This window comes from Hemibagrus wyckioides, linkage group LG08 (assembly GCF_019097595.1).
Source record: "Hemibagrus wyckioides isolate EC202008001 linkage group LG08, SWU_Hwy_1.0, whole genome shotgun sequence".
NCBI lineage: Eukaryota > Metazoa > Chordata > Actinopteri > Siluriformes > Bagridae > Hemibagrus > Hemibagrus wyckioides.
Genome location: NC_080717.1, coordinates 11,874,926 through 11,900,751, shown reverse-complemented (window position 1 = coordinate 11,900,751; position 25,826 = coordinate 11,874,926). Strand labels below are relative to the sequence as shown.

General features: G+C 38.3%; 2 protein-coding genes across 7 annotated transcripts in view; both read left to right on the top strand.

Moving 5' to 3' along the window:
• The first annotated feature begins 242 nt into the window (after positions 1-242).
• hdx (highly divergent homeobox) lies at positions 243-17,419 on the top strand. 4 transcript variants are annotated; one of them, XM_058396348.1, is made up of 12 exons: positions 255-401; positions 692-759; positions 2,722-2,984; positions 3,268-3,414; positions 4,182-5,270; positions 7,701-7,751; positions 7,839-7,985; positions 9,109-9,298; positions 9,474-9,553; positions 16,114-16,206; positions 16,914-17,036; positions 17,139-17,419. In XM_058396348.1, the coding sequence occupies exons 3-12, from the start codon at positions 2,949-2,951 to the stop codon at positions 17,286-17,288; spliced, it is 2,106 nt and encodes a 701-aa protein (XP_058252331.1). In that variant the 5' UTR covers positions 255-401; positions 692-759; positions 2,722-2,948; the 3' UTR covers positions 17,289-17,419. The 4 variants fall into 4 exon arrangements, with proteins under 4 accessions (XP_058252329.1, XP_058252332.1, XP_058252331.1 ...); XM_058396347.1 differs by lacking the exon at positions 255-401 and adding an exon at positions 498-574; XM_058396346.1 differs by lacking the exon at positions 692-759 and having other exon boundaries at positions 243-401.
• Positions 17,420-20,491: 3,072 nt separating this feature from the next.
• Positions 20,492-25,826, top strand: part of rps6kal (ribosomal protein S6 kinase a, like) — a 43,630-nt gene continuing 38,295 nt past the window's right edge. The window contains exon 1 of one of the 3 annotated variants that reach the window (XM_058396345.1): positions 20,492-20,815. In XM_058396345.1, the coding sequence (XP_058252328.1) occupies positions 20,750-20,815 (66 nt within the window). In that variant the 5' untranslated portion in view covers positions 20,492-20,749. The remainder of the gene's footprint in view (positions 20,816-25,826) is intronic. The other 2 variants (XM_058396344.1, XM_058396343.1) reach the window with 2 other exon arrangements.

Below are 25,826 nucleotides of genomic sequence, written 5' to 3'. Positions count from 1 at the left end.
TTATGAAGTCATTTTATGAATTACCGACTGGAGAACATTTCCATTAACTTAAACAATATTTTTTAAGATTTGACATTTTTATTCAATTTAAAATATCCGTGTATGTGAAGCGTATGTCGGTGTCTTCCACTCAGTAGGGAGTGTAGTGCTTGTTTTAGCAGTGACCTCCTTCCCGGTTCCCTCCCCAACAAAGTCACGGTGGGCGGGACAACAGCGCTCAGTTTTCAGGCGCTGTAAATGTCATAGCCTTGATGTCGGCCGCTGATTCGTTCCTGTCTGCTACAACGTCACGATCATGATTAGAATTGATGATCGGACGTTTTGATTTCATTGTCTGGCGCAGGGACTCGTGAAAAAAATCTGCTGAATTCGAGCAGCTGCAGATTTGTCAACAAAGAAAGGTATCTATCAAATTAATTTGCTCTGGGATTTTTATGCTTTCGATCACACACAGGGTCGGCCCGGAATAGCTTGAGTTACATTTTAATCAGGGTATGGTTAAGGCACTGCATATAAAATAAAAGTTTCGCGTGGAAGGTGATGGTTTCCCCGGGCCTAGCGTCCCTGTCGAAACGTGAGATTACGAGTATTTCCTCAAATCCAGTCTCTTTGTGGTGATGTACTTCATTTTGCGCCTTGCGTTTGTTGGTAATGTTATATGGAAAGTTGGATTGTTTTTTTCTCCATTCAGGGCTGTGATGATTCCTGTGCTGATTCGGGCGGGCGGATGGCGTTTTCCTCATCACTTCCATTGGAGATGTAATCATTATTTAATTCGCTAGCCATGCGCACTAAGGGCCTTGGAAAAGAACGAATGAAATAAATAACCCTTGCAATGCCTGTCTCCTTATTCGGCCTCTGAAACTCACAAGGCATTGTAAAATTATAGCCACAAAAAAAAAATACTGAATAAAATGCAGTTGAAAAAAGTTCATTTTCTGGACGACTACGGATTTGTCTACTTCATAGAATATTCGGAAGTGACTTGATTTAAACCGGTTATATGTTTAATCTGGTTCGTTGTCGGCTACCGCTGTTATAGTGTTTTTAGCACTGGAGCTAAGCGCTAACTGCATCAAAGGTGTATCGGCCAGCTGAACTTGCAGCGCACTACTGTGTGTCTTTGTTCAAAAACTGCCACATGCTGTAATAAGAGACCAGATAGAACGGAGAAAATTTCTGCCATAGCGTTGCCTATTTCATCGTAACTCTCAGGTCATGCTAGTTAGGTTATGTTCTCTGTTATTTTAGTTAGTTTATTCTTTTAACTGTACGAAGAACGGCAGAGGAACGCTGCTGAGCAGCATGCTTTGTGCTCATTTATGGCACTCAGTAACGCTGAATCAACTTAACCAGTTTCCGAGTATTTCTAGTATTTCAGCTCTTGGCTCCTTTTTTTTTAGGAGGGACGTCTTTTTGGTCACTCCATAGATAATAATTTGATCTTTATAGTGCAATTAAAATAAAATGAACAAAAATAAATTGAACAAACGTTACTAGAAAGTCCCTTTTATTTGTTAAATTTTGTTGAAAAAAAAATCATAATATAATTTCAACATGTTTTAACTGAAATTTCTACATTTAAAAAGTCCTGATTTTTCTGGAATAATACTTTATAAATTAAACGTCTTAATAAATGAAACTCCACAATGAAACATCTTCTGAGCAATTCTGGTGTTAATTTGTTGGGTAATGTTATTCGTATGAGAAGTTAGCAATTCTGTACTGCACTGATGTCACGTTGCTAGTGCAGTTACAGTGGTGTTTAATAGGCGAAAGTAATTCACTGATCTCATGACATGAGGTATAACGGTCAAGGGTATTTATTGGCTCCTAAAAAGTAAAGAAAAAGCACCCCTTATTGAACAGTGACATTCAAGCGTCATTTTAATGGGAAATTTTAAATGTAGAATTAGTGGAGCAGCAAGCCTTAGACATCTTGATCACAGATAGTTTCATATGCAGCTGAGTTAGATCAGAGACAGAGCTCATCTAGTTGGATCTCATCTTTGGAATCGGATCTGTTTGAGAAGAGTGTACAGATGAGGAGATGGAAGATGTGGACAGACTATTGTTCTGTTGCATCAGTTTCTTTAGTTTGAGATCAATTCTCACATTGTGGGTAAGAAACCATTAACCAAAGTTAAAATAGACAAACGTGTCTACTAATGAACATGACTGTCAAATTAGAATTTGAATATAAAATCTTATTCAGGGTATACTTACATACTGATTTGCCCTAAGTGTGAATGTCTGATTTTTCACTCAGTTATATTGTGACCCATTTATTTCAGACATACTTGATAGGAGGGCAGTTGAGTTCCTTCAGTAAGAATTCATGATACACACAGCATATTTTTGAAGACAACTTTCATTCATTTTTTAGTCAAACGTGTAGGTGAAGTTGTTTAAAAGAAAAAACAAAACAATATCAAGACCTTCAGGAAAGTGTTTTAAAGTTTATTGACCAGATCCAACAACAGCCCAAAGGCTTTCATTATTAGTGCGTTTTTTTCCCCCTTTTGATAGTAAAGGGAAATGAGCTGAAATTCTTGTCTGTGGCAAATATATCCTGTTGAAATAAAAACAGGCTGAAAGAAAAACACTTTAGGGCATTTAATTGCTTTGTCCAAATCATTACTGTTTGTAATTCTGGTGGTATGTAAAGTGATTTTTGGATATTCCTCAAATGACTAATGTGCAGAACATTTTGTCTTACAGATGTTGTTGAATCTAGTGCCTTGAGAGCCAATACACCTACAGTCAAGTCATGCCACAGAGTGAAGATCCTCATCATAGCCCCAGAATATGTTAGAACTTGCCAAATTGTATTGAGATGTTCACAAAAATATCAGGCAAGTGAAAGGGAGTTCAGTTGTGATCCTGTGCATGCTGAATGGCTTGCCGGAGTGAAGTGGTTGGGATCTCATTCTCACCTTGCCTGAAGTATGGAAGCATGGCAGGACAAGCGGGGTGTGCATACTGTGAGTACTGTGTGTACATGAATAAAACCTCAGAATGGGTTGTAAAATGATTTGGCACATGGCAGATTATCTACTTTTTAAAGCCACTCTTTATAATGATCTCTCTCTCTAAAAACAGTGTATTACAAACTAATTTTTGAATACCATTTAAAAACTTTTTCATTAACCATTTAGTAAGTCTGTCACCATATTGTTTTTTAAATTGAAAAGTCATTTGCATTGTAGCTTTAACAGTAAAAGAGAATTTATAAAATACATTTATTCATTAATTTATTTTTTTTAGATGAATCTGCGGTCTGTGTTTACTGCTGAGCAACAGCGTATCCTTGAGCGTTACTATGAAAATGGGATGACCAATCAAAGCAAAAGCTGCTTCCAGCTCATTCTTCAGTGTGCTCAGGAGACCAAGCTTGACTTCAGTGTGGTCCGGGTTAGTCATTTATTCAATGGACTTTATGGCTCATTTGGTCTTGGGGAAATATTTTTTTGAACAGCTAAGAGAATTGGAGAAATAAAAATGTTAAAATAAAAAGTGATAATACTGTTCTTTTTTACACAGACTGGTGCAAAAACAACTGCAGTTCTGTTGGCAGAAAGACTTTGTTGATGGCTTTTCTCATCAACAAAGTGTTTCCACCTGCAGAACTGCCTTTCACGGGATGATTTTTTTTTTTTTTTTTTTTATTGTTGAAAAACTGTTCTGTTGCATGTGAACATCCCATCCCATTAGCCATGCCACAGACACTGAGATCATATTTTTCCCCACTCTAATGTTTGTTGTGAACATGAAATGATGGGCTGTGATTGCATGAGCATATGCTCTTGGTTGCTGCCACATGACTAACTGAATGGGTACAATTGGAATAAGCAGTAAGTACAGGTGTTCCTATTAAAATGGCCTGTGTAAATATAATAGTATTTTTCTGTATTTTTAGGGTATAACAAACATCTTTGTTGTAAATAACAGCTTTGAATATTAAATATATTAAATATGAAACTGTCACTCAGCACTTGATTGAGGGGTTTTTTTTGTTTTTTTTTTTAAGATTGAGTTTATTGAAGGTAGTTCCCTCAATGTGATTGGTTAGGAAAGTTTTCAGAATAAACTCAAGAGAAAGCTGATGCAATTGAGTGGTTAGTAACAGGAAAAACCAAAGTGGATCTTGCATTAATAGTTTGCTATTTGTGACTTTGCAGACATGGGTAGGCAACAAGAGACGAAAGCTGGCTTCCAAAGCTGATAAGAATGGTGTGGTGTGTTTGTCTAACCATGGCATTGTCAGTGCGGGAGGAACTCTTGGCCCGGTATTAACGACAGATGTGGCTGCTGTGTGTAGTGCTCAGCATGGGCCATCTACGGTTCACCTTCTCTCTCCCCAAACCACCTGCCCTTCATCTTCATCCTCCTCCTCCTCCTCCTCTCCATCCTCTAATGGATCCAAAAACAATAATGATGTTATAGTGACTGGTGCTTACTCTCTCCCACGTGTTGTCAATCACATAGGGTCTTCATCCCAAAGCAGGGCAGCTGCAAAAGTAGTACAACTAAATTCTAATACTGAGTCGAGTCTGCATTCTCGGTCTGTCTTGCACCCAGATGTGATGTCCCTCCAACACAAATCTCATCATATCTCCAGTTCCAGTAGCTTCATGTGTAGTCAGATGAAAAGGATTCCTCGAGACCTGGCATCACTTGCCCCCAGCTGGGTGAAGCAATGTGGTGCTCAACAGCACCAGCAATGGCCCCCTACTTCACATCAACAAACAGTGTCAAACCTACACCGAACAGCCCCAGCAGCGACTACAGAAAGTGGGGTCAGGATACAGCAGGTGTTCACCATTGCTGGGTTAGCAGAGGCCTCACAACGACCTTCCAGTGAAAAGAATCAAGATCACAGGATAAGAAATACATGTGTGCTAGATTCATCAGAAAGCTTTTCAATTGCAATGGAAACAGGAGATGCAGATGACGAATATTCAAGGGAGGAAGAGTTGGCAAACATGGGCGCCCAGATGCGGCTGAGCAAGTCTACAGGTAGCAATGTTAGTGGAGAGGAAAACAGTAGGTTCTCATCAGAAGAGCCATCAACAATTAATAGCCAGGCTATGTACACTGTGACCGCAAAGAACCTGCTGGAGGTAGCCCACAGTTCCCCTAGTTCTGTGCATTTTGGAGAAAAAGGGTGCCAAACCAACTCTGCTTTGCTGCTTGATTCAGGCTCCAGTAGCAGCTATCCAATAAGACACTTTGCAGAGTCTTCTCCATCTAGAATACCCAATCTCAAGGTATAGTGAAGATGGGTTCCTATTTGTATTTTCTTAATTTGCAACTTGATGAAATGTTGATAAATATTTGATCAATTGATACATATTTAATAATTATTAATGTTGTGTTATATGATGATGACAGAGGTAATGTTAGCAACAGTGAATCTTGCTAAATAAACATGCATCTTAGAGAAAATCAGATGTTCCCTCAATAGTTTAGTATGGAATTCATTTGAAATAGTGAATATTTCTATTCTGTTACCAGTACGGAACCCCTCAGGTTTGAAAGAGATGACTGACTATCATGGTTGAGTGTTAAATGTCACCACTCAGGCTATGACCATAAGGTTTCAGATAGACATTAATTTTAGCATTGTCAGTTGGGAGACAGATAGTAAATGGAGCACGAGACACAAGTGAACAAAAATTAATTTAAAAATGAAAAAGTGTTTACTCAGACTGCAACCAGTATTACAGCATTTTGTTAGTGCAGCCATTCATTAGAAAACATTACAAAACAGAAAACATTTTAGAGCTATTTATGGGGACCTTAATGGTATATGTGAGAGATGAATAATAAAACATTAGCTATTTTTAAACAGTAATTCCAGATTCTGTTCACTACAAAGTATTGTTTGAATAAATAATTTGATGTTTTGTTGATTTACATTTGTGTTTAAATTAAATGTTAAAAATGCATAGAGTATGACTGTCCAATCTTCTCAACGAAGGGCCGATGTGGGTTTCAGGTTGTCAAAGAGGACCAATCAAAGAGGAGCCACACCTGATTACCTGTTTAATCAATTAAGCTTGATTTTCAATAAACTTGGGTGTGGCACATTGGCCCTTTGCAAATAAGATTGGTCACCCCTGGCATAAAGTATTATAGCTTGTAAAAGACTTCAGTATTTTGTTCAATTTAAATTAAAATCAGTAATATTTCACTTGTCATTTTTAGATATCCATACAAATGTGTATACTGTAAATTGTCCAAAAGCCAGCAATTTGCATCCAGATAAATTCATTAATCAGTTTGTTGATCTGCAGATTTGGTTTAACAGTAAGTCATCCATCCATCTGCATTATTATTCAGTTTATCAAATATAACTTAAAGCCAGTATTGTCAAGAAAATGGACCTGGGTCCAAGTTCATAATCACATGTAATATACACGCCTCAGTTTTACTCAAACTCAGTCCTGCTTGAATAAGTCATGCGTAACTTCTAGTGACGTCTGGAATTTTATTTGAGCTCTGAATACCAGTGTTAGAAATTAAATTAGTATTAGTTATTATTAAATCCTAACTAAGCAGGCATAACTCATTTTAGAATATGTCTAGACGTTGATAGATGACTAGCAACATAGGTTTGAGACTAGATGTCGTTCCAGTCAAATTAAGGAAATTAAAATTGTGCCATGCATTATAATAGCCTTTTTTTAAATGTACAAACCACATTTTGTAAAAGTATATTTCAGTCCACTGTGTTTTCAAGTGGACTGACCTTGTGAAAAATGAAGAAAAAAAGCACTAATGAAAAATTTTGATGACCTTGCAAAGCTTTTCTTCAGAGTTTGCCAGAATATCTTACCTCAGAACACACTGGCTCTCATGAGGCTTTCTAAAGGGTAGTTGCACGGTGAAAGGGACACAGGGGCAGTGACAGTTTGATGTGTTTAACAGCATCAGCATTTTCAATCAGATGTACATATTAGAGCTGATTAGGCATTCTGTTTACAGCACCTTGAGGCCACCAATAGCGTTCTCTCTTCCTGCCCTAAGTGTGGCATGCTTCCTGCTAACCTAGCACAAAATGATGGGTGCGGGCATACCTCCCACACGTCTCCCACATTTTTTGACAGATGCCTTGTAGAGAGAGCAGTGTCTTTATCTGATGTGCAAAGCAACATAGTGTAGCCTACTGTTGTGCATGTGGGTGGAAAAAACTGGTCTGTGATTTTATGGTCAGTGTGGTGGTGAAATTTAACAACTGAATCAAATGGAAACTGGGCTGTTACTTAGAGAAAATGTGTGGCCCTTTTATAAAAATGGACAACTAACAAAAATGAAAACTGATGTTTAAAGGTTTTTACTTGCTTTCAGCATTATGAGAATAACTGATTTTAGCTTGCATATTTATTGTTAATCATAAGCTAAGCTGGCCAGATTTCTCTGCAGAGTGTGTATGTGCATCTAATGTCTCTGTGATGTTGAATATCATGGTATAAATACATAACTGATTAACAGCACGACATGCCTATAGATGACATATTTTAGAAAATGTTTAGTTGTTAATTTTCTTAATTGCTAATTTTATCTTTAACAAAAACTTTGTTGAACATTTAAAATGTATTTTAATGCTTTAAGGGTATACATTATGGGACACATTACAAAATGGCTTGGTTTTTGAATGATTGGAGTTTAATCATATGTTTTGTGTCTTTTCTTAGGTAAGTATCATGTCATCTCCCTGGCTTCTTAGCAACTCCCGTAAAAGAACGGTGAGTGTACAGAGTTCTTTCTGTGATGCCTTGCATTCATGTTCAGAATGTGAACAAGCAACCTTTCTAAATCTTGTTTATATGCAGCTCCAGGATAGGACCCAGTTTAGTGACGAAGATCTGTACACACTAAAGAGGTACTGGGACAACGGCATGACCAGTCTGGGCTCTGTGTGCAGAGAGAAGATTGCGGCAGCTGCCACTGAGCTCAGCGTGGACAGTGAAATTATTAAGGTCTGTAGGTTACCTTTTAGTTATTTCAGGATGCTTAAGTGTTTTTTTTCCTAATGGTTAGAGGAGGAAAGGCTTTTATGGCTATATTGCTATTAAATAACGGTTATCACCATCACTGAATCAACCATCAAGTCAGATTTGTTTACCAGTACACTGACATTGATGTTTGTGAGCTTGACTGATGTATTTCCTGACTTTGCTTGATTTTGACAGGCATTCTTGGCTCAGCAAGGGAGGTGTTAGAAATAGATCAGCCTATTGGTGTTCAATGGTAGATGACTAATCAGGTTGTAGAACCCAGTGTGTGAGGGTGCTGAGGAAGACTTGGTTGGCAGGTGTAATTCTAGCAGCGCTCCGGGCTCACATTTATTCACACTGTGCTTTTAAGCTCACTTTGAAAAACTCAATCAAAAAAACAAACCAACTGAAAAAGGTTTGTTATTAGTTCACACTCCTTGGTGTGTTTTTGTGTGTGTGTATGTGTGTTACACACTGCCAGTTCAGTTACTCACATTCTCTTTGGTTCCAGCCATCCCTGAAAGCACAAAGAAACATCAGTAAGTAGACTGACAGTAACAAGACAAAGGTGAGAATCGTTATGTGCTACCTGCCAGTTAAACCTGCATCATTTACCCATGCAGCCGATCCTCAACCATGCCCCCGCTGCGACATAATTATTCATATATTCAGATATTTTTAAAATCCCATGGATTTCTTTCACACTTAACTACCACACATGGTCAATAGTTTGTAGACTTCACTTTACCACTCAGCACAAGGTGGGAATGCACATGGGATGAAATACCAGTCCATCACAGGCCACTGTGCTCAGACCTAGAGATAATTTAACATTGCCAATACAGCTACTAGCTTCAGGGAGACAACTGGAGAGCCCGGAGGAAACCCACACAGATCCTCAGGAACAGCATAAAATCTTATGAGAACCCCCACCCAAAAAAAACAAAACCGCAATATGGTGGAGCTCTGATGTTTGTATTGTATTGACAGAAATGGCATTGATGTGTAACAAATTGGTACAATTGCTTAATTTTATACGTTATATTAAAATACAGTAAATGCAACATACTTCCTGCTATTGAACACTGTTCCATTTTTAATATAGACATGGATTGGTAATCGCAGAAGAAAGTATCGACTGATGGGCATTGATATTCCACCTCCCAAAGGTGGGCCAGCGACCTTTCCTAAAGAGCTACAAACACCTTTGACCCCAGAGGGAGACAAGCCTAAGTCTGTTGAACCACCACAGGACAGCGAGCAGAATGATTCATTGTCACTTAGTTTATCTGAATGTAGGGGAAATCTTCTATTTAAAAATGTATTGATTTATTTATTTATTTAAATACAGTATTTTACTGTATCAGTAATTATTTCTCTGTTGGTCAAGCCGATTTTCAGTTATTATGGTTTTGTGTTTTTAGCTTGATTTGGAATTTAATGACTCAAGTGTTTGCCATGTCTTTAAAGATGGAGCAGGTGACTCCTATCTGAGGGAAAATGATGATGGGACAGATGGACTGGATAGATCTGCTGTTGCTGAAAATGTGGTAGGTTGCAGCATATTTGCTTAATATGTAAAGTGTATGTGTGTTTGCATTCTTTCTTAACAGTACAGCTTTTACACAGCCTGTGGAATTACACCAATTAAATGTTTGAGTGTGTGTGTATGTGTATATATACATAATCAGTGGTGGGCTGTCAGGGCCAGCAAGGTCTTCTCTGACTAAACAGCACTAATCTGAATCACTGACTTGCATTTTAATATATTTAATATATTTTTCTATGAATGTGTGTTAAATTATTCGCAATAGTATATTCTGTACATTTCATAGCTTTTCTGTTGGTTGTGCTGCTTCCAGTAGTGTATGTTTATGATAAGATTATTTATCCGATCATATTTCAGCCAGTGGCTGACATCATGTGTTGCCAGGGTGAAAAGAAATCTGCCTTAAGGCCTTCAGAATCAAAACTACAGATGCCCATACAGTGAGGGAAAAAAATTATTTGATCCCCTGCTGATTTTGTACGTTTGCCCACTGACAAAGAAATGATCAGTCTCTAATTTTAACCCTTAGGAGTCTTCAGGTGTTTTGGGGCCCTGAAGAAGTTCTGACATGTCCTGACATTTGTGTATTTTTCAGTTACTTATAAACACATAAATGGCTAAAGTCTGATTACATTGTATTCAGCACAAACTGGGCTACAATAATATGTGAGCAGCATGTATGTACAAGTTTGTATATTGAAGAAAATAACAGTTATGTGTGATTATTGAAAACAACAAAAAAAAAGTCACTGAAATAAGACCACAAAACACATTCATTACATTTGTGTACAAGACGTTTGTGACTTGGATCTTGTAGCCTGGAGTTTTTACTTCGAAATGATGTGACAATCATCCTGCTCACTTATTCACAGAAAACAATACATTCATTAAATTTTCTAAGACACTTTTTGTTTAGAAAGACCATATGCGAGGAGGTGTGAATGATCATGAATAATGCTGTAATTCACACCAGAGAAGACAAAGACCCGCATAATGAGCTGCATACTTACCCCTTTCAGTCAGGTATGTGACTGAGGAAAGTGCTACAAGAAAATAATTTGAGGACAAAAACATATTTCTTTGTTTATAGTTAATTTAGAATAACTCAAGATTCACTTGCAAGAATCCCAGGAACAGTTCAAGATAAATAAAAAGTGTAAAAACAGACATTCAGGGTAAAATGGTGCAAATAAAAACAGTGTAGGATATATATATATTAAAAAACTGTCCAAAAACATACATGCAGGGTAAAACTGCAACAGGAACAGTGCAAATAAAAACTGAAAAAAATAGACATTCAGGGTAAAACAGTGCAATATTAAAAAAACTGCAACAGCAAGCTGGTGTCTGGGGGGCGTGGCCTTGTATGCAGATTACCCAGACTGTTTTCCCTGTGAATAGTGTGTGGGCATGTCCTGCCTCAGGTCATTATCAGATAATGAAGTGTGACAGAAATTCTGTGCCTCTCTTTGGTTTCACACGAATTACATAAACTGAGAATGTTTGTTTTCGATGTGACTTGCATCATTTAAAAGTAGACCCTTTAAGCTTTCTATAGATATATTTCTCATGACCCGTTTCAAAAATATTTTTGCGGAGACTGAGACGGCCGAAAGCGTACCCTGTTTATTTTCTTTATTTTACAAAAGCAACATGTTTTGTGGATATTATGAGTGTACAGTTTACAGATTCAAATGATGTACTACACTTGTGTATGATCAAAAATGACGGAGTGTTTTAAGTTCTTTTCACGGTTACCAGAAAAAAATGCAAATGTTCCCGCCGGCAGGTTGGCCGACTCCTAAGGGTAGGTGTGTTTGAACAGTGAGAGGCAGAATAACAAAAAAATCCAGAAAAAAGCATTTCAGAAAAGTTCTACATTGATTTGCATTTTAATGAGTGAAATAATTATTTGATCCCCTATCAATCACAAAGATTTCTGGCTCCCAGGTGTCTTTTATACAGGTAAGGAGCTGAGATTACAGTAGGAGCACTCTCGGGGAGTGCTCTTAATCTCAGCTCGTTAACTGTATGAAAGACACCGTCCACAGAAGGAAGCAATCAATCAGATTCCAAACTCTACATCATGGCCAAGACCAAAGAGCTGTCCATGGATGTCAGGGACAAGATTGTAGACCTACACAAGGCTGGAATGAGCTACAAGACCATCGCCAAGCAGCTTGGTGAGAAGGTGACAACAGTTGGTGCGATTATTCCCAAATGGAAGAAACACAAAAGGACTGTCAATCTTCCTCGGTCATGGAGCAAGATCTCACCTCATGGAGTTTCAATGATCATGAGAATGGTGAGGAATCAGCCCAGAATTACACTGGAGGATTTTGTCAATGATCTCAAGGCAGCTGGGACCATAGTCACCAAGAAAACAATTGGTAACACACTACGCCGTGAAAGACTGAAATCCAGTAGCGCCCGCAAGGTCCCCCTGCTAAAGAAAGCACATGTACAGGCTCATCTGAAGTTTGCCAGTGAACATCTGAATGATTCAGAGGAGAACTGGGTGAAAGTGTTGTGGTCAAATGAGACCAAAATCCAGCTCTTTGGCATCAACTCAACTCGCCGTGTTTGGAGGAGGAGGAATGCTGCCTATGACTCCAAGAAGACCATCCCCACCGTCAAACATGGAGGTGGAAACATTATGCTTTGGGGGTGTTTTTCTGCTAAGGGGACAGGACAACCGCACCACATCAAAGGGACGATGGACAGAGCCATGTACCGTCAAATCTTGAGTGAGAACCACCTTCCCTCAGCCAGGTCATTGACAATGGGTCGTGGATGGATATTCCAGTCTGACATTGACCCAAAATACACAGCCAAGGCATCAAAGGAGTGGTTCAAAAAGAAGCACATTAAGGTCCTGTAGTGGCCTAGCCAGTCTCCAGACCTTAATCCCATAGAAAATCTGTGGAGGGAGCTGAAGGGTCAGCCACAAATCCTTAATGACTTGGCGAGGATCTGCAAAGAGGAGTGGGCCCAAATTCCTTGAGATGTGAGATGTGTGCAAACCTGGTGGCCAACTACAAGGAATGTCTGACATCTGTGATTGCCAACAAGGGTTTGCCACCAAGTACTAAGTCATGTTTTGCAAAGGGGTCAAATACTTATTTCACTCAATGAAATGCAAATCAATGTATAACTTTTTTGAAATGTGTTTTTCTGGATTTTTTTTGTTGTTATTCTCTCTCTCACTGTTCAGATAAACCTACCATTAAAATTACAGACTGATCATTTCTTTGTCAGTGGGCAAACGTACAAAATCAGCAGGGGATCAAATAATTTTTTCCCCTCACTGTAGCTTAAAATAAGTGGCAATGAAATTGTTACCTTAACCAATCAGATTTCAAGTTGGTGTCACTGGGGCCATCTAGCAAGCATACGATTACATTAGCAATTTCCTGTCCTTTGACTGGATAATTGCAGTAGTCGGAGGCAGCGAACCACACAAACTAAATAAAATATATATATTTTAACTCAAAATGGCTGACGGAGAAGAACAAATCAATTTGTCAAAGGCGGACTGTAATAAAATTGACTATTCCTTGTGAGGAGTGAAATACTGTAGCCTAATTTCTTTTTTACTTTGCAATTTAATGGTTGATTAATATCTTTTGCCATGGCATCATGATGGTATAGAGGTGAATTATTTCAGGAAGGACACCGGTGATGGCCTAGGTGTGAAATGCACAGCCCACCACTGATATTCTGAAATATTGTTCAGTCTTCAAAAATCTTCATTGCTCAAAATTTGATGGAATATTATTTGTGATTTCTACCACAGTCGTCTAGCATGTTGAACAAAATAACCAAGACACTTCAACAAACCTATTTTGTGAAAAACACAGTCTTCAGAATTAGAGAACAATAACTGCTATAGCAAGAAAGATGATTACAACTAAAATTTTTAGGGGTTATGGCTGTCAAAAATTAGGTGTAGTGGCCCATGACTTCAGCACATCTGCAGCCAGAGTACATCACTAGTTTTTCACACTGCTCTGGTGTGATATTTGTCCACTCTTCTTCCAGTTTCTTCCATAGTTCGGTAACTATAGTGGATTTCTTAGCAATAAAGTTGCTTCCAAAAATTTTGCAGAGATTTTGATCGGATATAGTTCGGGAGCTGTATAAGAAGCCCAGCCTCTGCTGCAGAAAACATCCCTCAAACCGTGACGCTTTCTCCTCCACCTTTCACTGACTTCTTTACACATGTTGGGTTTTGTCTTTTCCCACTTTGACGCCAGACATAATGTTTCCCATCTTACCCAAAGAAATTAAATATGCTCTTAGCATTAAAGTGAATTTTGGACTAGTTCTCCTCTGACCATACAACATGCTAAAAGTATCATGGTTTGGGAGATGGTTTTTTTTGCAGCTGTAATTGGGCTTCTTATACAGCTACATGGCAGGGCGAATCAAGATGTTAGAACTTCCTTCGGCAACATGTCTCTTCTCTACAAGCATCTTTCAATCAGCCTGCAAATTTCATGCAAGACAAAGCCTCCTGTCACACTACAAAACGGTAAAGCAGTTCCGTGAAGTTAATAACATTGAAATAATAGCCCAGAGTCCTGATCTAAACCCAATCGAAAATCTCAAATCCTTGGCAAGAAATTTATTGCTAATAAACCCACTACGCTTACCAAACTGCGCTTAACCCTAACAAACTTTATCTTCTTTTGTGCTATAATGGTTACTGTTCTGTAATTTTGATCACTTTGTTTTCCACAAAATAATGGTTTTTGTTGAAGTTCTGTGGTTTTGTTAAACATGCTAGTAGAACATTGGAATACCCCACAGCTAATATCCCTTTAAATTTTGAGCGATGAAGATTAACAAGATCAAGCATTTAGAAATTGTTCTCTAGTTTTCAACTCTTAAAATCAGGTAAATACAACCTCAAATGGACAATATATGACACATTACAGCATATCATTATTTATTTAACAAAATTGAAGCCAGAATGGAGAAAACTATGATTCATCATCCACATTGCAAACTCCATGATTCAGTATCTTCTAAAACCACTTTTAACAGCAATAACTTCGTCTGATTTATGACTTAATCAGACTTTCACATCATTTGGAGAAATTTTGGGCCAACTCTTTTTTACAACATTGCTTCAGTTCAATGAGGTTTGCAGGCATTCTTTAATACACAGCTCTCTTAAGGTCCCAGCCACAGCATTTCAATTGGGTTGAGATCTGGACTTTGATAGGGCCATTGCAACATCATAATTCCTTTCTTTTTCACTCATTCTGTTGCTAGAGTGCTTAGGATCATTGTCCTGTTGACCCAATTTCAGCTAAGCTTCAGCTGACAGATGGCCTCACGTTTGACTACTGGAATACTTTGGTATACAGAGTTGTTCATTCTTGACAAAATGACTGTAAGGTGCCCTGGTCCTGTGCCAGCAAACAAGCCAAAATAATAACCCCCCCACCACCATGATTGACAGTTGGCATGAGGTATTTGTGCTTATATGCCATGTTTGGATGTTTTCACAGTGGATTATGGCCAAACATCTTTACTTGGTTTCATCTGTCCAAAGGACATTGTTCCTAATGCTCCACCTAAATGCTCCAGACCAGTAAACTGCTACAACATCTGCTTTTATAGAGGTAGTCACACTTGCTGATTCAGTTAATCAAGGGCATTTAACTAGCAGTACCTGGCTGCTACTTACCCTCTGACTGGAAGTAGTAATGGTGTACTTAGATTTTCAAACATATTGGCTTTATTTTTGTTAAATAAATAATGGTGAGAGAGTAATATGCCATGTTGTTGTGGCGTTCATCCGAGGTTGTATTTACCCAGTTTAGGACCTGATAATGTCCTGATGCATAAAACATAGAATTCAAGAGGGTGTACTTTTTTTATTCACATGATTGTATATGTGATGTATGCTGCTCAAAAAATTACCAAAAACCAAAATCATTAACTTACTGAAGGGTGGATTCAAAATCTCACCAAAAAAAAAGTAAAAAGTAAACTGATCCAACTTGCATGAATTTCATCACAGCAACTCATAACTCATAAAATCACTAGTGTATATGGCCCCCACATACCTGTATGGACTCCCAACCAGGGACTTTTATGGCTCTTGAAACTGTGCTGGATGACCCACCAAATCTCATTGTGACATCACATATGGATGTGCCATCCTGGAGGGGCTAGACTACCTGTGTATATGCACACACGTGTTGCTCCGTGGTCCAGTTCTGATGATCACGTGCCCATTGTTTGTGCTTTCGACAGTGCACAGGGGTCAGCATGGGCACCCTGAGTGGTCTGCAACTATGCAGCCCCATACACAACAAACTGTAATGCACTGTGTATTCTGACACCTTTCTATCATGACAAGCATTAACTTCTTTAGCTATTTGAGCAACAGTAGCTCGTCTCGTCAGACCAGCTCAAAAAAATGACCATATATATACGCATAACGATTGCCCATACTGGAATTATATATGTGTGTGTATGTGTGAGAGAGAGAGAGAGATTGTCCGTGTATGTTCACACTGATACTATGATTACATTTCAAAACAGAAGATTGAAATAGTTGGTGAAGGTGATGATGAAGACGACAGTGATGTGATGGCCAATGATATGGAACAAATGCATAATCTTTTAGAGTACAAAGTAAGTAGTACTATGAAAGTAACTATCATGCATAATTTCATTTTATTTCTTTTTCTTCTACTGATACTTTTACAACTTATTAATAAATGCAGCGGGGATCATGTATTGTGTAGAGAGTCGCCGCTAACAGCCTATCAAATTCAAAAGTCAGGGTTTTTCTGTCTAGTCTTGCCACTGATTACATATATGCCCAAATTCACCTTTCACCAATATTGATGCTATTTGTTATCTGCAGAGAACTATAAAAGCATGCAATAAATAATATTTATTATCTGTTCTTACGTGATTACATAAAGAGAAGGGAGAACCATATCAAAATAATCCATAATTACAATAGTACAAGACATCTTAATGTCAATCAACTCGCACAAACTGACTATTAGTGCATCAGTGATTTTTCCTAGGCATACATTGTGCATGGCCAGTCATGCCTAAATCTGTGTGCTGCCACTCAACTATAATCCTCTCCCTCAATGAAAAAAATGTTTCTGCATGGCTGACAAGATTAGGAATTTGCTCTTCTGTAATATCCTGCATTATTTATTTAAAATTTTGTGTAATTTTGTTTTATAGTCATATCTTTCAGTGCTCATAGCACTGCTGTTTCCTCTTTGATCTAATCTAAAATGATTAAGATAATGAATGCATACAAGTTGGTTTAAATGTTAATATAATGTAAATATATCCTGCCATGTTATGTATCTTAGCATGAGGAAGTCCAGTATCTTGAGAGCGAGCTAGAGAGACAAAAACAGAAGTACCATGAGCTGAGGACCTTTACTAAAAGCCTACTTTCAGCGCTGAAGAGCAGTGACACAGAAAAGCAGCATGTATGTATAGGAAAACACCATTATAGGAAAAATCTACACTGAAACTGTATAAAAAAAAATTTGTATCTGTGCTTTTTGCTCATCATGCAATGTCTCTGATAGGAGCTTTTAGCCAACCTACCTCACCAAGTGGAAGACGACTTTGTATCGAGTCCAGAAAGGACTGCTGAGTCTAGCTTCGAGATGAGCATCACTCAGAAGGATTCCTCTGTATCAGAGGGGGAGGGGGATGCTGAGCCCATGGGACAGTAGTCCATCCTCTCCTGTATAAACACACTCACTACACCGTGCCTGTGGTAGATTCCCAAGAACTCTAACAGACCCACTGCAGCCTTTTTTGCTGCTTTAATCCAGTCTTACATCAATAAACTTCTCTAACTTGAGTTTCTTCTTTGTCTTTATTTTTGCAGAAGAACTATAGAGTGCTGTATCTGCTGCCCTTGTCTTTTTTTTTTACTTCTGTTTATTTGAGGTGTTGATAATCAGATATTCATCATTTAAGATATAACAATAATCTTAATCTTATTAATCTTAGCATTAATCTTTTACGTAATATGTAGTATATTGATAGTGTACCTGAGCTTTACATATGCTCACCTTTATTTGACAAGCTTGGATGTACTCTAAAGGGTTTTTAAGTAGATACACATACATTTTCAGCATTTGGAAGCTGGTAATATCTGGAATGACCTACTGAAGTCTGTGTCTATCAAGAAACATGTCTTCTTTATTCATTAATGCAAACACTGGTTCTACCATCAAATAAAATAAAGCTAGAACCATGTTAAAGAGGACATAATGTGTGAGTAATTAGTATGAAAATAGTACAGAGTAGAGTTGGAATGTCTTTCTATGTGTATTGAACGAAGTCAAACCATGCATGTGGCTTAAATGGAACATGTTACAATGCAAGGTTTCATAAGAAGGGAGATGGGCTATTCTTGCTTTTTCAGACAAATTTTGTAGATCAAAATTTCTAAATCAATAACATGAGAGTGACATAGGAGTGGGTGTTAAAGGATCTTATACTTTTATCAGAAAAAAAATTAAAACCATTAATGGGTGTTTAATGGGTGACAACCAACCAACATTTTGCCTCTGTAAGCTAGATAAACGATGAAAGGTACCGGGTTGGTTAAAGGTGTCGAGTTTGCATTTCGTAGCGGTTTATGGGAAGTATCAATATGCAGTCTAAATACACTATATTGGCAAAAGTTTTGGGACGTCTACCGTTACATGCTCATGAACTTTAATGACATCCCATTCTTAATTCATAGGGTTAAAAATGGAGTTGGCCCACCCTTTGCAGCTATAACAGCTTCAACACTTCTGGGAAGGCTTTCCTCAAGGTTTAGGGGTGTGTTTATGAGAATTTTTGACCCTTCCTTTAGAAACGCATTTATGAGGTCAGGCAGTAATGTTGGAGGAGAAGGTCTGACTTGCAGTCTCCACTCTAATTCATCCCAGTGGTGTTCTATTGATTTGAGGTCAGGACTCTGTGCAGGCCAGTCAAGATCCTCCACACCAAACTCACTTATCCATGTCTTTATGGACCTTGCTTTGTGCAGTCATGTTGGAACAGGAAGGGGCCATCCCTACTCTGAAGGCCACACAAAGTTTGGAGGTCTGTAGCTATTGACACTTGGCAACTTCTGTCCACTGTGCACCTCAGCATGCACTGACCCTGCTCTGTGATTTTATGTGGCCTACCACTTCGTGGCCGAGTTGCTGTTGTTCCTAATTGCTTCCACTTTGTTATAAAACCACTAACAGTTGACCGTGGAACATTTAGTAGTGAGCACATTTTAACGAATAGGCTTATTGTACAGGTGGCAATCTATCACGGTACCACACTGAGCTCCTGAGGGCGACCAATGCTTTCACAAATGTTTGTAGGAGCAGTCTGCATGCCTAAATTTTTAATTTTATACACCTGTGGCTATGGAAGTGATTAAAACACTTAAATTATTCAATTATTTGGTGAGGTGTCCCAAAACCTTTGGCAATATAGTGTAGGTGTAGGTTGATGTAAAAGAAGGAGGCCATCATCAGGCTGAAAAAACAAACAAACCTAGAGACAGCAGAACTTTTAGGATTGGTAAAAAACAATTTGGTACATTCTTAAAAAGAAGGAATGGCAAATAGTGTGGATAATCAGAGTTATTTACTTCATGAAGAAAAATCCCTTCACAATATCCAACCAAGTCAGAAACAGTCTTATTGTAAAAGAGATGTTTCCATGAAGGTAAATACAGTAGGTTTACCTTAAAGATGCACACCAATGGTAACACTCAAGAACAGAAAGGAAGAAGGATAAAGAAGGAAAGGAAGGGTTTATGATCCAAACATATCATATCATCTGTCAAACAGGGTGTCTTATGGCAAGGACATAAACAGCTGCCGGTGGAACAGGGTCTGTGGTCTTTACTGATGATCTGACTGCTGATAGAAGTAACAAGATGAATTTCTAACTTTACAGAGCTATACTGTCTACCCAGATTCAGTCACATGCTACAAAACCAATAGGACAGAGTTTCACAGTACAGATTTATAATGACTCAAAACATATTGCACCCAAGGGCTTCATTAAGGCAAACATATGAAATGTTCTTAAATGGTAGAGTTAGTCACCTGACTTGCAGGCTTTTCATTCACTGAAAACAAAACTGAAGGCAGAGAGATCCCCAAACAATATGCAGCTGAATGCAGAGGCAGTAAAGACCTGGCAAAGTATCTTAAAGCAGGAAACTCATTTGCTGATGTCCATGAGTTCCAGACTTCAGGACATTCACTGACAACAAATTATTTGCATCCATGTATTAACAATACTTGCAGTATACTTGCAATATTTACAGTTGATATACTTTGTCCAAGTTCTTTTGAGGCTGTGTTCTTCAAAACTGAAAATATGGATAATACCCAGCCAACAGTGTTCTGTGTTCAAAAACTGAGTGTTACCAGGTTTAGAGGATGCTTAACATGCCAGGCTATGGAATCTGACGTATAATACCTGCTATATATAAACTGGATTGATCCTACTAATAACACTACTACTACTACTACTACTACTACTACTACTAATAATAATAATAATGTGTGTGTGTGTGCCCTGAGATGGGTTGGCACTCCGTCCAGGGTGTATCCTGCCTGGATGCCCGATGAAGCCTGAGATAGGCACAGGCTCCCCGTGACCCGATTATACATCAGATAAGCGGTACAGACAATGAAATGAAATAACAATCAGAATGTCTGTATTACTACTACTACTACTACTATTATTATTATTAGTAGTAGTAGGAGTAGTAGTAGTAGTAATGTGAAATATGAAATAAACTGATGAATTGTTTGGAAATGTAATAATAAATATTAGTTATTAACTGTTTTCTATGTCCGTGTGCAGGGGGAAGCCCTAGACTTAGTTGCGTCAAACTCGACGTCAATCCGCCGCTGTGTTGCTATGGGGCGCGCGGAGGCGGCCATGTTGGCCATGTTGATGTCAATGGGAAAGTAAAGAGGCGGCCGGGTCTGTTTATGGTCTGATACTCGAGCCGAGCCTCCTAAAGCGAGTCTCTGGTCGAACTGCGTCCCTGTCAGATTTACTGACGTTATTAGCTGAATTAATTTGAACATCTGAGTGTGTCATTGTAACCCTGGGCTAGCCAAGCTTTCGCAGCGAAGGCATGGCACGCTATACGCGACTCTAGTTCTACCTTATGATGCCTTTTGCCCGGCCATTGCATTCCTGGCACAAAATGGAGGTGCACAGCTTTAGCGGCGAGGTATGTTAACTGCTGTCTTCGCTTATGGGGATGTATAAATATGTCAAAACAAACAGGGCTCTGATTTATCTTGTTTTGTGTACGCTTTCTGTAACGCTTTGCTAGCTAGCTACTGCGCAGCGAGAGGTAGCAAAGTTGCTAGCTAGCTAGTTATTCAGCGCTATCCTGCCAAAGCGTGCGGCATCGTTATCCCCTCCACTTGGCGTGTCAGAAACTTTGCTGTTTTTTTAAAGTAAAATAGCTAACTAGTGTGTGACTGTAGTGCATTCGCTGTGGATGTGCAGTATTCCCCAGCTGAATGCTTCAGGAAAACATGCAAGACGACATCACTTACTGATTTATCAGCTGCATTCCAGTGGCTGGTCTTCAGGAGATTATGGAAGCTGTAATCTGTACAGCAGCTAGCGTAACCACAATTAATGTCATCTGTCTTGGCTTTGATTATGTGTCCTATTTTAAGGTTTAACAACGTTTGACAAAGCCCTCTGTACGTTTTTCTTGTCTGTAGTTTCAGCTGACATAGTTTTTGTAAGGGCTCCCAAATTTTTCTTGATTACTCATATATAGTGTAATACAGATAACGTTGCTAGCTATTCTATTAAGTAGCTTAGCGTGGCTGTCACGTTAGCTCTGGTTTTCGACCGTACTGTCAAGGCTAACCGTTATATACATCGATCAGTCATAACATTAAAACCACTGACAGGTTAAGTGAATGACATTCCTAATCTCGTTACAATGACTCATGTCAGCGGGTGGGAGTTAGTAACTGAACCGTCAGTTCACTTGCTTATGCATTTTAGCGACTTTGACAAGGGCCAAATTGTGATGGTTAGAAGACTGAGTAAGAGCATCTCCAAAACGGCAGGTCTTGTGGAGTATTAATAGTATGCAGTGGTTTATATCAACCAAAAGTGGACCAAGGAAGTGCAACGACAGTGTATTGTGTACCTAAGCCTCATTGGTGCGTGTGTGGAGTTAAGGCTAACTGCTTAAAAAGTTTTACAAATTGCTGGGAATGGTGCTGCATAAGCCACAGACTGGTTAGAGTGACCTTGCTGACCCTGTTCACCATCAAAAGTGCCTTCTATGGCCATGTGAGCATCAGAATGAATCACAGTTTCTTTAACATCATGTGGATGGCTGGGTACATGCGTCCCTTACCTGGGGAAGAGATGGCACCAGGATGCACTATGGCCAGAAGGCAAGCTGACAAAGGCAGTGTGATGCTCTGGGCGATGTTCTGCTGGGAATCCTTGGGTTCTGGCTTTCATGTGGCTGGGAGTTTGACACGTGCCACGTACCTAAACTTTTTTGCAGACTAAGTATACGCCTTTAGGGCAATGGTGTTCTGTAATATCCTGCTCTTCCAGTGTTAATGACAGATACCACAGCACCCCTGCATGGGTCTTGTGGGGAGTCCATGCCACAACAGGTCACAGCTGTTTTAGCGGCACAGGGGGATTGTAAACTGCCTGATACAAAAAAGGCTATGTGAAAAATGGAGCACAATGGACTCTGAAAGCTTATCTGAGAAAAGTTTACTAAATAAGTAAACTTATCTCACAGTATTTATTGTAAAGCCGTCTACTGCAGATATCTTCCAATGTTTAAGTAGCGCTCATAAACAGCTGTGTGTTTACTGAATTAAGCTTGATTTACACTATATGATTTTAGGCTCTGTACTGATGCACAAAAATTCCTGGGTCTCAAGCCTCGGCCTCACACATTGATGGTGTAAGGTGGATGTAGTAATTTTCTTTAATCAGGGTCTTCATATAGTCTGTCATTAAGAACATGTTATTGCAGTCTGTTATAAAGTTTATCCTAGATTTTATTTGGATCATCTTATGACAAATAAACTAAAGTCTGCTGAAATTTCAAACCAAGTGCATTCAATAGTAACCATTTCTAACCGTTATTCACATGGTTATTTATTATTTCACAAAAGCTACAAATGGGACCCATTAGTGTGATTATAGAGCATAGAGTGTTGTATAAAATCATATTCTTACTGCCATTTTACTACTTGCACATGACCTGTTAGTGCAAAAATGTAGGGGCTAGAGAACATGGCACTAGTTGAGTTGTCCATTATTGTAGGCTTGGCTGTCATCCTGCATCTGGATGAGTAGATCTCACGGAGTTTAACAAGATCTGTACTGGTAATTTTTTATGTAGTTTTTTAGGTTTGCATGTGCATTATGTGTTAATCATCATTAACCTGTAATAACCTTTATTTGCAGGTGCATCAGTAAATCAGCAGATGGACAGGCTGAGGAAGTCTGTATCAATACTGAATCTGGCTTATGAGATATTTGAAACATGTCTGAGTACTGAATAAAATCACTGTTAAGGAGAAGCTTAACAGCAACTTTTGATTTCAGATGCTTCATGATGATAAGCCTCTGTGACATTAAATGAACCAATAATTATCCAAAATGCTTGTGTGAGGAGAGATGACTGTAAGAAGAAATGTTTTTTTTTTTTTTAATGGAAATGCACACAGCATTTCCATTCAGTGATCGTGATAAATGGAATGAGTCATCCTCTTGAGGGATCAGGCCAAACACATTAAGCTGACTTGCAGTGCCGGATCGGTAATAGCTTGACACAAGGATATAGGAAAAAGTGTGTTGTATTCTCCTTCCAAATGGTGCTTTATAACATTAAGGTCATTGTTTGTGATTACAGTTCTGTCAGCACCAGCACAGTGATATTGTAGGAACGGGCTAATAAACTAATGTTTGAAAGGTTAGAGGAGGGTTTGTGTCAACTTATGGTTTTTTATTCTTCCAAAGTAGCTGAGTTCAGTAATCACTGATTTGTTTAGTTGTCCATAAACAGCAGATAGAAACTGAGATAGGCTGAAATCAAAACAAAAGCACGCTTAATTTTAATTAAGAAAATGAACAGCCAGTTGTATAACCATGTCAGAAAAACATGGTTGAATGGATGGATGGGCAATTTGGATGGCTTGAGTATTGAGTATCACTTTTGTGGGGGAAAAAAAAAGTGATAATTGCTGTATGTGACACGCCTTGGACATAAAAATGGGATGTTTGTGATTTTAAATAGGCTTTTAGTTTATGGGTTTGTATGTACACAAGCGTGGTTCTATGTTGGATTTGTTGTTTGCTCTTGCTATATTTAGTAATTGGAGGCAAAACAGGATTTTACTTCAGACTATACTTTAGTAAATCAGTCTTTGTATAGTGCTGCCGGAATTGAAACACTTCATGAAAATTAGAAAAAAATAACTGTAAAATAAAAAGGCCACAGTAATCAAACAGATTCAAACAGTAGAAGTTACTGTTCATCTTTGACATTTCAAAACAACTGTTTTAAAGAAATAAAAAAAAGTTTTCTTTCTTTGTAAATTCTAGAGTATTTTTTATTTTCTTTTACTCACCATGTACACTGTTATTTTCTTTTTCCCTGAGTTAGATGGCTGCTGTTCAGATTACTTAGGAAAAAAAAAAGCACACAAGGAAATTGAGCTTATACCCATCTTAAACAAACTGTTGGATTATTGTGGATTTGGGGCTGGGTTGAGGCTGTTGTTTTAGTGTCTGTTGTGAAGGATAATATCATCAAGAATTCTATGCCAAACAAGCATATCAATATGAAAATCTCAGTCTCCTGTGATCTTAATTGAAGAGGGACATCCACATACGCACAAATTTAAGAATATTAAATCTTTAAATGTTGTATTTAACATTTAAAATAGTCTTTCAATAAATTTGAATAGTGTGTGCATGAGTGCTGAGTGATTTCTGATGGAGGCTTGTACTTAGTTACACTACACACATTTGTAAGCTGCTCCTTGATTCTTGCCCACACCCCAATAGCCTCAAAGCACACTGGCATCACTACCAAATATGTCATCCTGTATAGCTGGAGGTTCTACCTCTTCATGTTCTAAAACACTGAAAAAATCTGGCAAGTTCACACCTACACAGCACTTCACAATGACACACTGGTAAAAGCTGAAGAGTTGGAGCAATACTCTTTGCTTTTTCTCATGCTTCATTCATAAGTGAAAGAGGGTTCATCTTTCTTTTTATTGGCCAGTATAACAACTGTGCAGTATTGAGTGTTTATGCTTTTTAACATTTACAAAACGAGCCACTAGAATTTCATGGTCTTTTTTTTTTTCTCAAGAAAGCCATGAGTGCAGGACATTAAATTTGAGACATTAATGAATTTATGAATGAGCTGAGAGTGAATAAATATTCAAATGAGAATATTTTATACAGCTCATATTATTGATATTCCTAGCTATGATCTTGTCTTCTATGTTAAAGCATATTTTCCATTAGCAGGCTGTGGATACTGATCTTTTTTTTCCCCACAATTTCTGACGTTTCATGTTACCAAATGTTTGGAAAGTCAACTTTGTTTACGTCAGAGGGAATCTATTAGAAGCTTTTTCTTTAAACATTTTGGAAGATTGATGTAATAACTTTTAGAGTTTGTATAACTAATTGTCATAATTAGGAGTTAGTTGGGAGCTTTCTCACTGTATTTAGACGCTGTGTTTTTTTTTTGTTTTTTTTTTAACTGTTGATACCATGGAAAACTCCAAACAACTTGGCCACAAATATTGTGGACCTCCACAGGTCTGATTCCTCCTTAGGAGCAAATTTCCGAACAACTTATGTCATTGTGAGCCTCTGCAAACAATTTTATTGAAATATAAGTTGCAGACAAAAATTTTGAATAACATTTGCCTTTATAAGGGAGCAGCCCTTTAGAAGAGCATCCTGTTTTAGGTATGCACTACCGAAAATAGATCATCAGGCATCAATAGGCCTCATGAGGAAGGATGAGTATCTACAAATTCTGAAGCAACAACTCAGGACATTAGCCAGAAACTTGGTTGCAACTGGGTCTTCCAGCAGGATAGTGGAATTGAACTAATAGCGAAATAACTTTAATACTACAAAGTGAAAGTATTGGACTGGCCATCACAAAGTCCTGACCCGATTCTTATATAAAACGTGTGGACCGA

Bases quoted from the DNA above. Each gene is read 5' to 3' on its own strand.
- hdx (XM_058396346.1), top strand. From the start codon at position 2,949: ATGGAAGCATGGCAGGACAAGCGGGGTGTGCATACT. The intron at 7,752-7,838 runs GTGAGTGTACAG...GTTTATATGCAG, and splicing joins GCAACTCCCGTAAAAGAACG to CTCCAGGATAGGACCCAGTT. The intron at 9,554-16,113 runs GTAGGTTGCAGC...ATTTCAAAACAG, and splicing joins CTGCTGTTGCTGAAAATGTG to AAGATTGAAATAGTTGGTGA.